This window comes from Megascapheus bottae, chromosome 2 (assembly GCF_031878675.1).
Source record: "Megascapheus bottae isolate mThoBot1 chromosome 2, mThoBot2.hap1, whole genome shotgun sequence".
Taxonomy (NCBI): domain Eukaryota; kingdom Metazoa; phylum Chordata; class Mammalia; order Rodentia; family Geomyidae; genus Megascapheus; species Megascapheus bottae.
Genome location: NC_143510.1, coordinates 15,630,082 through 15,647,154, shown reverse-complemented (window position 1 = coordinate 15,647,154; position 17,073 = coordinate 15,630,082). Strand labels below are relative to the sequence as shown.

Below are 17,073 nucleotides of genomic sequence, written 5' to 3'. Positions count from 1 at the left end.
TAGAGGATTTACCTGCACTCTCTGCAGTGTTGAATTAATCTCAAGACCTAGAGTACACTTGGTGGGATTGAGAAATAAAGCTACCCCTATGGACTCCTATCTTTGCTCCATGTCCTTTATCCTCAGCCTGTTGTCTCTGAGTTTGTACCAGGATCCATGAGATAAAATGCATGTATTGGAAGTAAAGTTTTCTCATGGTGCTTTTGTTGGCAAGATGTCCTTCATGTTTCACTCCAAGTATCACCAATGGAGATTACTGGCGGGGAGAAGAGGGATGTTGCCTATTGAACGTGGTGTGCAGGCACGTGTACTTGCACACTTTATGTGTGCCTCTGTGTTATGTGTGTGTGTGTGATTTTGCAATTTGTTTTTAAAGTTCAGGCTTCAAAGCTACTGTTTTGTAAAACATTCTGTGAGTCTTGAAATCCAAAAGCCATGATCTGCTTACTGTCTAGCAGCATCTCCCTGCTGTCTGCTGTTCTATTTCAGGAATTCTGACAAGGGCGTAGAGGTCGCTTTCCTTGGTACTCGCACGGGTCTTTCGAGAATCAATCTGTTTGTTGGTGCTGAGCAGCTCACCAACCAGTAAGTAGGAGGGCTCCTCTTTAGGGGCCCAGTGAGATCCTGACAAGGGAAATTCAAAGAGATGCTTATTTCACCACTGGCAGAAACAAAATTCAGGCCACCCTCGACCTGCTGAGATTTTCCTCTGTTCTATCATGGGGGCCCCAACACATGCACTCACCTGCCTGCTGGCCCTTTCACAACCCTTTGTTACTCACACTTGTTGGCTTCTGTCCACCATCCTGGAGGCCTCTCTTGCCTAGTGAGTCATTTCAGAGCCTGGGAGATGATGAGGCTGTGGGATAGGGGCAGCCTGGGGGGGTGGGGAGGAAGCTCTCGGCTCCCAACACAAGGCTCTGGGTTTTCAGCTGTTCTGCAGCTGTGCCCAGGAATTCCTGCCTGGGTCTCCGAATTGCTGTTTATTTGTTTGTTTACATTTTAATGAACTTCTGTGCCTCTGTGCTTAGCTTGAGGGACTGCAGAGCCCCTCTCAAAGAGGTGGGCTGTCTGGAGGTGAAGAGGTTGGCAATGATCCCTGAACAACAGGGGCTAAGAGTTACTGAGTCCAGCACCTATCTGCTCGTTCCACCACTGTTCAGCCTTGAGTCTTCCAGGGGCCACAGGCACTTTGCTCATCAGATGGGTGTTCATCATATGAAATATTTTCTGAGCCCAGGAATAAATTTTCTCCTTCCCCACCCCATTGATACAAGAGGCATTATGAGGTCAAAGACAAATGGAGACCGAGATTTCAAAATTGTATTTGCAAAATGTATATACAAAAATATATTTGCAACGGAGGATGTGAGTTTAAAGTTTATCAGGAAACATCATATTTCCTGACTTCAGGAATACCAGGAGTGGAAGTAACCAATACATAGGCTGGCTGTCAACTTGACAGTCCCAGTTTAATGGTGCTTCTGGCCTGTTAGAAGAGGCCCTGACCAGAGAACCTCCCTCCCCAAACCAAGTCTGGTAAATGGCAGATGGATAGATTTTTGCCTTTTTTTTTTGTCAGTGTGGGGCTTTAACTCAGGGCCTGAACACTGTCCTTGGGCTTTCTCAAGGCTTGAGCTCTATCACTTGAGCCACAGCACCACTTCCGATGGATAGATTTTTATAGTGGTTTTAGACACTTTCTTTGAGTTCTCAATTTCTTTTGTTTTTCTCAGTATCTCACATTTGTTCTAAATGAAATTCACTATTATTGCAACTTGAGTTTTAAAGCCCTCCCAAATAAGCCTTCCTCTGGAGGACAAGTTCACAGGAAAGACTACTGAAGTACTGAGTTGTGTTTCCTTCTCTGCTAAGAATAGGTTATCTCAGGCTCAGTGGGAAGGTTGTTGCTAATATGGTTACAGCAAGCATATAAGAACAGGCAAACCGGGGCCCAGAGTTTGGCCTGGTGGTAGAGTGCTTGCCTAGCATGCACGAAGACCTGGGTTCGATTCCTTGGTACCATATACATAGAAAAAAGCTAGAAGTGGTTCTGAGGCTCAGGTGGTAGAGCTTTAGCCTAGAGAAAGTCCAAGGACAGGGATCAGGCCCTGAGCTCAAGCCCAGGACTGGTGCAAAAAAAAAAAAAAAAAAAAAAAAAGAACAACACAACAAAATATGGCTTCTTTGAGTCTAATATTTACACCATTATTCTGAATTTAAAAGGTAACAGGACTACACATGGGGCTTTTAAGATGTATGTTTATATGCCCTCTTCAAGATTATCTACAAAGTGAGGGTCACCATATCCTTTGGTTTATGTGACAATCAAAAAAATAAGACAGGAACACAGTGTGAGGAAAAATACCTACAAGTGAGTTCTAGCCCTGTAGCATGGCTGTGATCCATAACATGTGCTCGTTGACCGACTGAGTAGATGAATAAGTCATCTGTCTCTGAGAAACTCATATTACTGGCTCATACGGAGGCACTTTGTCATGGCCTGCTTTGCTACATTTATGCTTGTTCCAATTAGTAAACTAGGTACACTGGGACAGATCATTTTTCCCTCCTGAATCTGGCTGCCAGAGCTCTCCCAATATGTCTTGGAGTAACATTGGATGTTCAATGTTGACTCAGGTCCTCTCAGTGCTGGAAAAAGACAAGTTGAGTTTCTAAAAGCCATCCCTGCTTTATTCTGACAAAATCGATTAGATGTACTGAGTCCACTTTGACCTTGATTAATAGAGTGCTTGTCTTCTTCATTTCCAGGGACTTCCTCAAAGCTGGAGACAAAGAAAACATTTTTAATGCAGACCACTTCCCTCTCTGGTACCGCAGAGCTGCTGAGCAGATACCCGGGAGCTTCGTCTACTCAATCCCTTTCAGTACAGGTGGGTGCCCTTTTGGGATACAAGACTGTCTGTTTGGTTCTGCTGGCCTGGGCATTGTGCAGAGTGGGGGAGGGAAGGAGTGGCTGGAATGCCAAGAGGAACTAAGTTCAATCTCCGGAGCCAGTGCTGGATTCTGAGACAGTTCCAAACCGGTGACCCATTCCATCAACATAACAATCCCACACCCAAATACAGTTGTACTTTACCAAATTTTGCAAAGGGCATTTCAGGAAGCAGGGCCGGTATTTTGCAACCCTGTGGAATTTCAATGCAATCTTCTCAGTTGATTTGTTTTTAATGCTGTTTGGCTTCATGTAAGAGAAAGTTTAGACATCATTTGCCAGAAACTTCAGTCATTCTCATCACTTCAAAGGTTCATAATTCCCTATCTGATCTGAACAGAAGACCAGAGCTTTAACTGCGCATGCTGCTTTCTTGACCAGGGGCTGCTGCAAGCAATGAAAGCAAGTCACAGTGAAAATGTTCCACAGTCTTCAATGTCTTTGTCTCCCATAATTGGATTTTTTTGGGGAGGGGGGGTCAGTCAAAGGACTTGAACTATGGGCCTGGGTGTTGTCCCTGAGCTTTCCAGCTCAAGGTTACTGCCCTGTCCCTTTCTAATGGTTAATTGGAGATAAGAGTCTTGCAGACTTCAGTGCCCAGGCTGACTTGGAACTGCAATCCTTAGATCTCAGCCTCCTGAATAGGATTACAGGCGTGAGCCACCAGCGTCCTGTACAGTTGGCATTTTGATGCTTATTCTGTGTAAAGCTCTCCACTGGGCATTAGAAGCTTCATATATGAATAATACCTAGTTCTATAAACTCTGAAAAGTTGGCTGTTATAGTTGAATTTTGAGTTAGGGCTCTGTATGTTCATCGCCTCCATGCATCCCTAATTTAGCTCTAATGCCAGTACGCAGTGTCTAGTACTTAGTGTCTAATGCCCTGCTCTCTTCTTCTTGGTGCCTGTCTTCTCATGTCTATGAATTAAAATGTTTCAGAAAGAATGCTTTTGAAAATTTGTAAAAGCCTTGTTGACGAGAGTAAGTGGGATGGGCTTCTGAGGAAAATAATCCCTCATGAACGGACATATGCAAGGGAAAGCTGAATGTCACTGATAAAATGTTCATGCTGGGTGCAGTTTGAGACTAGATCATCTACTGAGTTCCTTTCTCGTTTGAGTCTTTGAGTGTAGTCAACTTGCTGATAGGCCCCTGGGTACGGATGCTTCCACCCAAGTGTGCTTTATACCCAGTGGTGTGGGTCCTTTTCAGATGTTCATCTGCATCACACTATAGCTGGAAATAATGACCAAGACACAGTGAACATTTTCATACCAAAAACCTATGAAGAGTAACATAGCTTTTTTCATACATTTTTATTGTAATTAATAGAAGGGTTACATTATATTCACCAGATAGAAGGTGCATTACTTCACAGACATTGATACCCTTTCTCGTGTCTTGGTCCCCATTTCCTTCTCCCCATCCCCGCCCCTCATCTTGTTTTCCTCCCTTCCCTATCAGACTTCAAATAACCAGGTGAAATACTGTAACAATATGAGATAACCAAGGGACAGCTTATCACATCTTTCCTTTTTCAAAATCTTAGTTTGCTGTCCCTCTGACATTTGGTGGTAGAGGGTCTTTCGACCATCTACACAGAATACTCCCAAATGTTCTGTGTATGCACTTGCATATGTTTGCTTTATTATTCATTGTCAAGTCAAAATAAATTTTGTTTCATTAAAATTTTAGTTATATTTGTTTTGGAGAACTGAGATTTTCATGAAACTCTTAATTGTGCCATCAAAGAACTTAATTTGTTTATATTAAATTTGTGAATAATGTCACATCTTAGAATGTTTCATGGCTCCTAGAAATTCAAGGAACATCTCTAAAGTCATTAAATACAAGACACTGTGGCCGAAGATCTCTCTCCTTCTTTGTGTTGAATGTCTATATTTATTTTATTTTGCTTTTGATTTATTTTGTATTTTTGTTTTGTATTTATATGGTTTTTATTGTACAAAGGGGTTTCAATTCAACATGTCAGTTTGTAGGAACAATACATCTTTATAAAATTATATTTTTATGATCTTTAAGTAATTGTACAAAAGGAGTTATCATTCAATAAATCAGTCTAGAGGCACAATCTGTCTTGATCAACATCACCCTTTTGTCATTCTCCCCCATTTCTCCCAACCCCGTTCACACCCTCAAGTTTCCTCATTCCATTTTTACATATGTTCATTGAATATTCTGACTGCATCTGTCCACCTTTCCTTAATTTGTTTGCCTTTATCTCTCCTTCATCCCTTCCCTAACACATCATTCAGCTTTTTGGTATTCAACTTTTAAATTTCAAGCTAGGTGTTCAAAGGTTTTATACCATTGCAATCCTCCTCTGTGTATACCATATTTTAGACAAATGGTTATATATATATGATCCTATCAATACCTATATTTGGAAAAGAAGCTCTTATTATTGCTTGATCAGCAAGAAAATTCCCAATTAACTTGGTCATAATTATATTCAAACTTAGGATTGCCTTTTGTGCTTTACAATTCAATTGGATTCCATTCAACTCATGTTCTTGTTATTTATTTATTTATTTATTTTTTCCTGATGTAGGCACTGTGACTCTTCAGTATTTGGGCTCGGCATGTTTTAACTCATTAGTATTGTAACCACTGTGAATAATAGGAAATCTCTTGACATTAATACTATATTGTCACTGCATCAAAAAGAATTTGAGGGCCTGGAGTTTGGCCTAGTGGTAGAGTGCTTGCTTAGCATGCACAAAAACCCGGTTTCGATTCCTCTGTACCACATACATAGAAAAAATGCCAGAAGTGGTGCTGTGGCTCAGGTGGTAGAGCTCTTGCCTTGAGAAAACCCTGACCCCAAGCCCAGGACTGGCAAAAAAAAAAAAAAAAAAAAAAAAGGGAATTTGAGATGGGCAGGTGACTCACTTCTGTAATTCTAGCTATTTACTCAGGAGGCTGCGATCTGAGGATCAAGGTACAAATCCAGCCTAGGCACAAAAAGACATGAGGCTCTTATCTCCAATTAACCTCTAGAAAACAGAAAGTGGGGCTTGGTTCAAGGATAGGGCAGTAGCTTTGAGCTGAAGAGCTCAGGGACAGCGCCCAGGCAGAGTTCGTTCAAGCTCCATGTCCCCCCCCCCCAAAAAAAGAATTTGAAATAAAGATTTCATTCCAACTCTGTGTTTAGAATTGTTTTGCACAGCAACCCTAGGTTTGAAATGAGATCAATTATAATAGATCAATGAAGACTTACCCTGTGAATCAGAATCACTTTTATCAACTTATTGTAACAATTTCAAAATTCTATTTCATGTAGCTCTCTGTGGCTGTGTTTAGAGAGACGATATTGTAGCATGATTGATACAGTATCCATTGCAATTTGTAAGACTAGATGACAGAAAATGGTGTTCTCCGCTTGGGGGTCAAAATTTTAACATGGAGAGCTGGACATTGCTTAATGCGGATGATTAGAACTTGGCACATTGCTTCTAGCACATATTAGTGCCTGGTAGAGTAGGCAGAATGTCCCTAGCCAGAACACTGTGATCTTGGGGAACGGAACTTCAGATCAATTTGCAGAATCATTGGCTCTAGGCCAATATGATTACTATTTTTAGGTGTAGACAATATGCAGCTCCATTTTTGTTGTGGTGGTTTCTCTTTTTATAGGAACCGTCAACAAAAGCAATGTGGTGACAGCAAGTACCTCCATTCAGCTCCTGGATGAAAGGAAATCTCCAGTGGTGGCAGGTAAGTGTAGATCTCAGTGAGCAGAGCTCAAGCATGGCTTCTGTTCACCTAGCCTGTCAACTGCTTCTATGCAAAAGGTTTATTCTCTCTTCATGCCGTTTCAAAAGGGGAAAACTGAAATAAAAAAGACTTCTGTCTCAGCTCAGTGTCAACTCCTCCAAACCAAAGCTGTGAAGAATGGTTGTGCTTGACATAAAGACAGAATTTTCCCGCAGGGTTTCTGTTAAAATTGGGGCCCATAGGAAATGGTTCCAGAACTCCTTAAAGAGTTTCTTGACAGTAGGCTATGCTTATCTAAATACACACCAGATCTTCAACTTCTGTATCATTAGGCAGACAATAGACTCATAAGGACTTTGTGCATTTGTTGCAGGCACAAATTAGCTGAAAGATGTCCTTCTCTGAGAGAGCAAGACCTTACCCTGGAGAATTAGATATGTCTGCAGGTGCTAGATCTGTAAACAGGGGAAAGCCAACACATTTTTGCAAATAAGAGTCGAGAATTGTTTGAGAGAGAGATATTTTTTAAAAAAAGCTCTGTTTCTGGCTTTTCCTATGTCTCTCATCTCCCATGAGTGTCAGCAGACGTCTATTGCTGGCTGGAGAGTTTCATTAGTGGTTTTTGGCCTAAAGGACTGAAAACTGCCACAAGCCCTCCTTTGAGGACAGCTGTTGACAAAAACAAAGCCTAAGAGCATGTCTGGCACACATAGTTCCTTTCTGATATATAATTTTTGGATTCACTGGTTGATGGATGAGTGGTGCACTCCCGGCACTCTCCTGATATGGGCTAAGTTCACCTAAGGGAGTCATTTGTTTCTGGGTAGCCTCCCTCATTAAGTTGTTCTTTAGCATGACTTTGAACATCAACGCCTGTGTCTTTGCATATCGCGATAACTTGTGGAAAGGAATTTGAATGGAACAGAGGCCGCAGATCTATTTGAAGTGGTTGTTTTCTGGCTGGAAAATACTGCTTTTTTCTCCACTATCTTCCTGACTTAGCTTGTGCATCATAATTATATTAAGAAGGATTGAAAGATCTGGGGATAGTCACCCTGGTTTTTCTTTAGTTATTGGACATGACAAGGAAGACAGTCTTATGTATATGACCTGGAGCTTATCTTGAACGAGGCAGACCTATCATTAATCAGGTAGGAGATATAGGCTCTGAGGATTCATGACTGCTGTCTTCAAATTTTGTCACTTAATGCCTCATGTTCCTTGAGGAAAGAAGGAGACAGGATCATTTAACTCAGCAAAGTTTATTTTTGCTTAAAGAAGGTCAGACTTGATTACCTCCAGGCTGTCCCAGCCAGCTAATTCTGAAGGCGTGTTATCTCCCAGGGGCTGTAGCCATAAGCAACAGTTGTCAAAGATGCGGTTGGGCCATAGCTGTCTATCTGGCTCATAATTTCTCTTTAAAACTCTTTCTATGGGCTTCCTACTCAGTGATTGCATCAAAGATTCTCTTACTGTATCCTGAAGTCACTATGCTTACTCCCATCACCTCTGTGCAAGCTTACAATAGTCTTCAGTGTTGCCAAATGCCTTCTTTTTAACAAATACCTATTTGGCTGAGCTTGAGTGAAATGAGAATTTAGCCAGGGTCCTGTGTATCTAGGCTAATGGAGAACATGTATCTTACAAACAGCTTGCTGTTAGGTTATTGAGTTACATAGCTGGCCAGAGACCACAGGCAGGTCACGAGACAGAGTTTGGCTCACCTTGAGTGGGTTGGAGAGGCATCCTTCTCTGATTCGAAGTGTGTATCAACTGGTCCCCACATTTAGAAGATAATTACAAAGAAAGGCCAAGAGGCAAGGTCATCTGGGAAATGTGTTTATTATTTTGAACCTTTTAAAGTTAGTGATTATTGCCCTCTCCCCAACTGTTTCGTAGACACAAGATAAAATAGTATGCTTGGTTTTGAACTTGAAGGCTGCCGTGGACACAGCTCCAGTGAAGGCAGTGACCTTAGAGGACCTTTGTGTCTCCCACAGTAGTGTACCCTCTCCTGCATATCATCTGTGATTCACTGGCTCTTACCCAACCTTGTGTCCCTGTGTAATGAGATTCCGCAATATTTCCCTCACATGGAATAGACATTGTTTACCATTCTATGACTGAGAGTGCCATTATAGTTGGGCAAACCCTTGTTTGCCGGATGAAGATGAGATGTGAACAGGCTTCTCCCACAGCATTGCCCTATAGCAGACTGGATACAGCCAACTGGCAGGAATTTAGAGTTTTCAGTTAAATCCTTTAGCTCATTTGAAACTCATCTGAAAAAGTGTGCAATTTGGAAAATAATTCTCAAGGACCCTTTGAAAGTCTTGCCCAACTCCATGGCTCAAGCTGGTACTCATATATTCATTGCCATATAAGTCTGTTTGGAATACAAAGAGAGTTCAGCCCTTCCTTTCTTCCTTCCTCCCTCCCTCTCTACCTCTCTCCCTCCCTCCCTCCCACCTTCCTTCCTTCCTTCCTTCCTTCCTTCCTTCCTTCCTTCCTTCCTTCCTTCCTTTCTTCCTTCCTTCCTCCCCTCCTCCCTTACTTCCTTTCTTCCTCCTCCCATCTTTTCTTTTTCCCTTTGTTTTCTTGCTTTCTTCTTGAAACCAAAACATGTAGATGCTCATCTGTCAGTGACACCTTTGAAGAAAGGCTAATCAGACTGAGCAAGATTCCATTTGTGAGTCAGCCTTGGTGCATGAACGCATCCCATCCATCTTCTCAGCCTATGGTGCTGCTTACTGTCCTCCTCTTAAGCACTGTACCAGCCCTCCAGTTGTCACCAGTAGGCTATATTTTCTTCATTGCTTCCCTACTATAGAGAAAGTATGGCAGGACCTTTCTTTTAAATTCTTAGAACTTTTCATAGATGTTAGGCCATAAATTCATTTTTCTATTATTGTTGAAACCTTAGATTGTGTAGTCTAAATGAATGGGCCACTTGCTCTGTAAGTTACTAAATGTGAAATCTTTTCTTTCAAGTCCATTCAAAATAGTAGCTTCTGTGACGAGGAGCATGGCCAAGTGGTAGAATGCTTGACTAGCATGCATGAAGCTCTCTGGGGTTGATTCCTCGGTTCCACATACACAGAAAAAGCCAGAAGTGGTTTTGTGGCTCAAGTGGTAGAATACTAGCCTTGAGAAAGCTGAAAGACAGGACTCAGGCCCTGAGTTCAAGCCCCAGTCGCTTCCTTGAGCTACTCTGCGTGAATTTGAGATAAAATGAAAGAACAAATAAGAAAAATGCTGAGCGGTAAAGATATATTAAAAACATTAGGGATAGACAATTGTTATCTTTCGTTTATATTTATTAATTTGTTCACTTATTCTGTAAATATGCCCTGAGCTCTTGCTTTTGCTGGGCACTAACTATCAAGGAATAATAACCATGCTCTGTAACTGAATCCACTGCCCCTCCTCCCCTCCCCCCCACTCACAGATCTCTATAACAGCAGGTAAGTAAAAGCAATGTCTATATAAAACTTAGTAAATTAACATTTAAATGATCATCTGAAAGGTCCTGGAAGTTTCTTCTTTTTAACTGTTGGCTCTCAAGTGTAGCCCAGTGGGGGTAATTAGACACTGGTAGACTTCAATCAAGGTTTTATAAATTGAATGTAACGCATACAAACCTTGAGTTCCATCAATGAATAGCCATTCTCTACTCTCAATGAGTAACTATAAGCCCTGTAGCCTTCCTGCTAGCCTACCATGCTAGGGTAATAATGATACAGAGAAGGTTCAGAAGGGGACATCTGAGCCAGTGCAGAAGTTGTGGCCATTCAGAAAGTGCCTTCATACCCTTGACCACTTCCCTAGCCTCCCTGTCCATCTTCTCAATTCTCTATGACAAATACAAATTACTCAATTTCCAATTTTGTTACGCAATCTTAAAAGTAAAACATAATGATTTCCTTAAAATGCACATTTTTACATGTCAAAATCTAAACTCACCTTTAATAATAAACCATTTTGACTTCTTAAATAATTGTAAAAAGTCAAGGTCAAGGACCCTCCAATTATCTTTTCTATTGTCAGTGACAAGTATAATGACTACCAAATAGTAGATGGGTAAGAAAAATTGTCAGGATAAATGATTCAAGGAAGATGACCTTCAATGTCATTTGTATATGTTATGAAAGCTGACAGAATCCGCCGTTGAGACAATACACATACAATTCCTAAAACTCTAAAAGGCATTCTCAGCTCTTGACTTTCAATCCACAACATAGTAATACAGTACAGATCTGTATATTCGAGGAATCTAAAAATTGTTTGGCATCTCATCCTAATGGCAACTCTATAGAACCAGAAGTTATATCTGCATCAGTATGGGATGTTTCTAAGGTCAACTCATCTAACATAAAGCTTAGAATAACAGTAGATTATCAGCAAAGGAAAAAGACTATAGACACTAAAGCAGTGATTTCTTGTAGAAGCAGTTCATTTCAGATAGCTCTATTGATATATGATTTACATAACCCAGTTTTATTCTTTTAAAATTACAAATTTGAACAATTTTTTGTAATATTGGGGTTGCTCCTGATCCATTAGCTTGTTCCTTTATAAGGGACACAGATTGTATTATATCCATTCATGGGGAAAATTTGAAAATGTGGGTTATGTGGTCTCATTTGCATAATTCAAATGAGTATATTGAAGGTGAAGCCTTAATTTTCATCACTTGACTAGATAAGTGATGAGGTAACATTGTTGACCATTAGCTATTATTGAGTACATGCTATTTAAACTGAATGTAGTGTTTAATGTGGGTCCGCTTTAGAGTTTAATGAATAATATTGACAAAATACTTCTTTGGTGGGTTTCACATTTTTGGTATATATAAATTAACTAGCATGTCAGAACTTATGTGTCAATTTCCACCAATGTCTGATTTGTAAAATGAGGGCAAATACCTTGTTTTATCGTCACAAAAGTTAATACTTCTTGATTGAACAAGTAGTTTTCCTACATGGAGATTTGTCCTCCTTATGGGACATTTGTGAACATCTAGAAGCATTTTTTTATTTTCATTACTGATTGGGGGCTGCTACTGGTTTCTCCTGGATGAAGGTCCAGGAATGGCCCCAAACATTCTGTGAAGCACATGACAAAGAGTGGCCTGGTTCAAAATGTCAGCCATGGAGAGAGTTCAAGACACTTTAGGGTAAACAGGAAAACTCCAACTCCTGGTATTTTTAAATTCAGTATATTCTCATATAGCCTAGTTTTCAAAATAACATCCATCATAATTAAACCACTCAATAAATAGGTATATTTCACACCTACTGTGTACCTTAGACTAAGGCTACAGCTTGTGAACAAATACCCAGAAGGCAGTGCAAAGTGAAACAGCAGGCTGATGGGTAATACAGTGTTCTAGGGGTGGGGGACCCCATGCCTAAGAGGCTGGAGTGACAGCCCAAGGAGGAATCCTTCCACCCAACTGCTGCTGCACTCCTGAAAACACAAAGCCTGGCACATTGCTGCCAAGTTAAAGAAAGGAGTGAGAGGGACGGAAGCAAAAAGGAGGGAAGCAGAGGCAGAGTGAGGGAAGGAGAGAGGGAGGAAGGAAAGCAAAGAAAGGAAGGAAGGATGGATCTCAGTATTTTCCAGTGCTCTCTAGAACACAGAACAAGATGAAGAGATGCTCAGCAGTGGCAAAGGGACAAATTTCACACTCAGGTTCATGCACATGTGTGCAGGTACAGGTGTGTAGCAGAGGTGATGCTTCCTCCACTTGGGGGTAGCTAGGAAAGGCCTCACTAAGTGAGTGACCTGAGTGCCCTGTAGGAGAAGCGCTGCAAACAGAGAAGTCTAACTTCTTTAAGAATTTTAAATGAGGGGCCAGGAGTTTGGCCTATTGGTATAGTGCTTGCCTAGCATGCACAAAAACCCGGGATGGATTCCTTGTACCTCATACATAGAACAAAAACCAGAAGTGGTGCTGTGGCTCAGTGGTAAAGCTCTAGCCTTCAGAAAACCCAAGGACAGCATTTGGGCCCTGAGTTCAAGACCCAGGAGTAGCAAAAAAAGAATCTGAAATAAAATTCCTTGCATATGTGCCTGTGCTCCCAGTGGATGCTGGGTAGTCAAGATTGTCAGGCCACCCAGTCACAGCCACTCAGGGCAGGTTGAGAATCCCAGTTAAGCTGTGATGATAAGCTGTGAGGTGGAACTTTCTGTGTTTGGCGTTTGTTGTCGTTTTATTTTCATTGTTTTGAAGTCTTCAGATCTTTTTTAATATGTTTTTGGAAATTTTTATTGTAAGGTGATATACAGAGGAGTTAGAGTTACTTTAGTCAGGTAATGAGTACATTTCTCTCTTTTTATTTTTTGGTTTATCAATCCTGGGCTTGAACTTAGGGCCTGAGCACTGTCCTTAGGCTTTCTCAAGGCTAGTGCTCTATCACTTGAGCCACAGCACCAGTTCTGGCTTTTTCTATATATGTAGTACCAAGGAATTGAACCCAGATCTTTGTGCATGCTGGGCAAGCACTGTACCACTAGGCCAAACTCCTGGCCTGTAACGAACAGTGTCATTCCTCCCTCCTTCCCTCCCTCCCTCATTTCCTCCCAGCTTTTTCCCTCCCTTCCTCCCTCTTCCCCCAAGTTGTATAGTTCATTTTCCACATAATGTCTACTAAGTATCACGGCTGAATAGGTTCAGCCTTTGTCCCACTCTCTGCGCACAGTTCAGAGACAAAGGCAGCTAAGGGAGGAGTCAGTAAAATGACAAGGACAGATTTCATGGAAATCAGTTATAGATTGTGCTGTATTTGCCATCTCCAACAGAATTTCAGTGCTACAACAGTGTTGGGAAGAGCATAGTAGCCAGTGACCCACAAGAACACACTGAGGAATAAAAATAGCCCAAGTCCTGAGAAACTGGATCCACCACTCTAATTCTCCAAAGTACTCAACTCCCAACAGTCATGGTCTCTTTATAAGCCTTGTCAAAAGTCTCAGCACCTCCTCCACCGGAACTTCAGCAGCGGAACTCTGGGGTAACAGCTTCTCATGCCTCACAGAGCTCTGTTCTGAAATGGCAAAAGTACTATTTTTGAGCTCGTGGTGGATTTAGACGTAAGATCAACACAAACTGAGTATTTAGGAATGAACCCAGGAAGGAACATTCCATCTCCCTCTCTGTACTCCACCTTTGCCTTTTATATTTGAAAATCCATGTATACATTGGATTTCTAGTAGCCTGAGGATTTACAGATTGAAATTTACTCTTTATCACCACAGAAAAAGAATGACATTAACAAATATTATAATATTTCTCACTAGACTTTATTGGTTTTGGATAATCCCTCTGGTTTCTACTCTCAATAAATGATAAATTTAGAGAGATATCAACTTTATTTTGCCATATATATGTATGTGTGTATACAACATGCATGCATATATTGGTATATATGTTATATGTACTTATAGAGATAAAGTGAATTTTTATAGATAAGTACATGCCAGTCCTTAGCTGTCAAATGATTATTGCTGTCACATTTATTCTTAAGAATGACTATTCGTTAAACCAACTAACCAACTAACCATTACTAGCCTCATACATCATTTTCTGTAAAACGTTGACTATAGGGGTATCATGATTATATCTTGATACGTTTTACATTAAGCAGCAAAGTATGAGAGCTCCAATTTTTCTACATTCTAGCCAACATTTATTGTTACCTGTCTTTGTAAATTTTAACCATCTTGGTGTGTATGAAGTGATTTGTATTTCCCTGACTTACACGCTGTGAATCTTTTCACGTGCCCACTCACTATCAGACGTCTTCTCTAGAGAAATATTTATTAAAATGCTTTCCTCATGTTTAATGTGGGTTGTTTGTGTTACTGTTCAGTTGTAAGAGCTATTTAAGTATTCTGGTCAGCTATCTGCTGCCTATTATTGTAAATGAAGCTGTGCTGAAAAGCAGCTATACCCACACCATCTGTGGACCATGCTTGGCCAAAATGGCAGAGCTGGGTTGGTGGATATAAACTGAATGGACTGCAGTGCAAAAATATGTACTGCCTGGCTTTTCGTGGAAAAGATTTAGCAAATCTCCTGTTTTATTAAGTACATCACGTAGTGTATTTACAACAGAAACAATAGGATGCTGATTTGTTGACATACCACTCTTGTCTGTTCATATGAAAATGAAATGGATGCTTAAGTCTGAGTATGGATAAGAGTGTTGAGGACAGTTTCTTGTATCCAAAGTTGTACATCAGTAGTGCCTAACATTTTTGTACACATGATTCCACAAATATCCCAATTAAAGATCCTAAGCTCTCTAAAAATATATATTCTCATTGTCAGTCAAGACAGCGATTTAGCTAATCTCCACTGTAGCTTATGAAGCTCTGACAGTGTAATCAGCATAAAGCTCGGTACAGCTTTGAAAACACCCTCACCTGATTTGGTAGAAAACAGTGTATGGGATTTTTTTTCCCCCAACATGGCTCATGAGAGATTTGAGGATTTATTTAACTGCCTTTATCCTAGCAAATCTCCTAGTGACCTTGTTGAGATTTGGATCTCAGTTAAGATGACAATATATATGACTCACGCTGAAGGGCTTGTGGAGGATAAAGGAGCTGACATGCATTTCCCTTCCCTGGAATGAGAGGAGCAGATGTGAGGAGGGCATGAGGCAGGAGCCTGTGTACATGTGTCTACATTCACCTCAGGACTGTGTCACTCATGCTTCATGATTGACTCCATCTAAGGTGGGTATGGCACTGTACTGTTGCCATGAGCCCCCAAAGTCTACACTCACCAGACCCAGATGAGGTCAGTGTGTGAATGTCAGCCCCACCTCAGGGCCAAGCTATGTAATGGAATGAGATGTAACTGGGGCAGATGAGTCTATGTGGTCCTCTCTCTAAACATCGGGAACTTTCAGAATGGAAATGTAGTGGAGGGACACTTGATCTGCTTTTCCTCCACTAGCCTTCTACAACCTTCCAACATGAGCTTATCTAGTTACACGGGTCTTCAAGTCAAAATTACTTTGCAGTTACATTATCTTTTTATATTATTTACTACTCTGTCCTTTATATTTTATTCCTTTAATAGGTTTTAGTAGTACTGAGGTTGGACGCATAACTTGGTCCTTTCTAGATAGATGGTCCACTGGGAGCATCTAGTCTGGTAATTATTCTAATTCCTTTATGCTTCTTTTCCATTGTCCCTTCATTTGCTCTGAAACATATTCCAATCAGGTTTTCTACGCGGGGGAAGATTTCTCATCCCAGTTTCCAGTAAATTTCACATTATGGAGTCCAGAGTTAAACTTCAAATGTTGATGGTTGTTGTTCTGCCAGCAGCTTTTGGCTAAGACGATCGCTTTCCCGATTCTTGGTCTCAAGGCTGCCCAATTGTTCTGGGCTTCCTCTTCTGATCTACTGTCTTACTGGCTTGTAAATGCTGGCAGTCCCTTGTGATGTCCCCTTGTGTCCTCTCTACTCTCCAAGGTTTCCAACTCCCTCCATCTCCTGGTGACTCCCAAGCCATCCCTGTATCACTTGGCTCTCCCTGAATAGTACAGCAGCTCCACTATTCCTCGTGGAGTCCTGTCACATTCATGCTATGGGATCAACTGCTGATTCTGCTCATACATACATGTGTACCATCTTCTGACCTAGGTGAATGTAACGTAGGCAGGTGCTCTCACCACCCAGGTATTTAGTCCAAAAGTTTGTAATGTTGTTATAGATCCTTAATATTTCATTATGGAAAATATAGTATCCTTCACCCTCTTTGACTGCTACCCCTCCCATAGTAATTGATTAATTACTTTTTGTTATCTTTAAGTAATTGTCCAAAGAGATTTCAATTCAGCATGTCAATTTATGAATATAATGCCTCTTCATCATTGACATCCCTTTCCTCATTCTCCCCATACCCATATTAGTTTAAATCAAATCTTGAGTGTGGCACTATTTTGTTTATAAGTTTTTAGTATTCTGCTTTTGTTTGCTCTTTTGCAGTTTGGGGGTTTGAGCTTATGGCATTTTACTTACTAGGCAAATACTTTGAACCCCAGTTTAGTGTTTTTGCCCAAGGCCAACTTCAGACCACAATCCTTCTGTGACTCCATATGTCTCCTATGACTCCAGCAATGTTGGTAGCTGGCAAAATAGATACACATGCCCAGCAGATACTTTTACTCCTGCTGCCATAATTTCTCAGAGTCTCTGTTCAGAAATGTTCTCAGAGACTTTCTATCACCAAAACTCTTCTTTCTTCCACCCGTGGCATTCTTTGTCCATCACTTCTTCACTATCCCAATCCAATATATCACCACACATATACACACATATATATATGTGTGTATATGTACAAACACATATTCACAA

At 40.9% G+C, this 17,073-nt stretch overlaps 1 protein-coding gene across 2 annotated transcripts in view; it reads left to right on the top strand.

The window, feature by feature from the left end:
* Positions 1-17,073, top strand: part of Cacna2d3 (calcium voltage-gated channel auxiliary subunit alpha2delta 3) — an 846,818-nt gene that overhangs the window by 673,958 nt on the left and 155,787 nt on the right. For both annotated transcript variants that reach the window (XM_090320869.1, XM_090320861.1), the window contains 3 exons: positions 490-585; positions 2,773-2,894; positions 6,616-6,696. In XM_090320869.1, the coding sequence (XP_090176995.1) occupies positions 490-585; positions 2,773-2,894; positions 6,616-6,696 (299 nt within the window). The remainder of the gene's footprint in view (positions 1-489; positions 586-2,772; positions 2,895-6,615; positions 6,697-17,073) is intronic.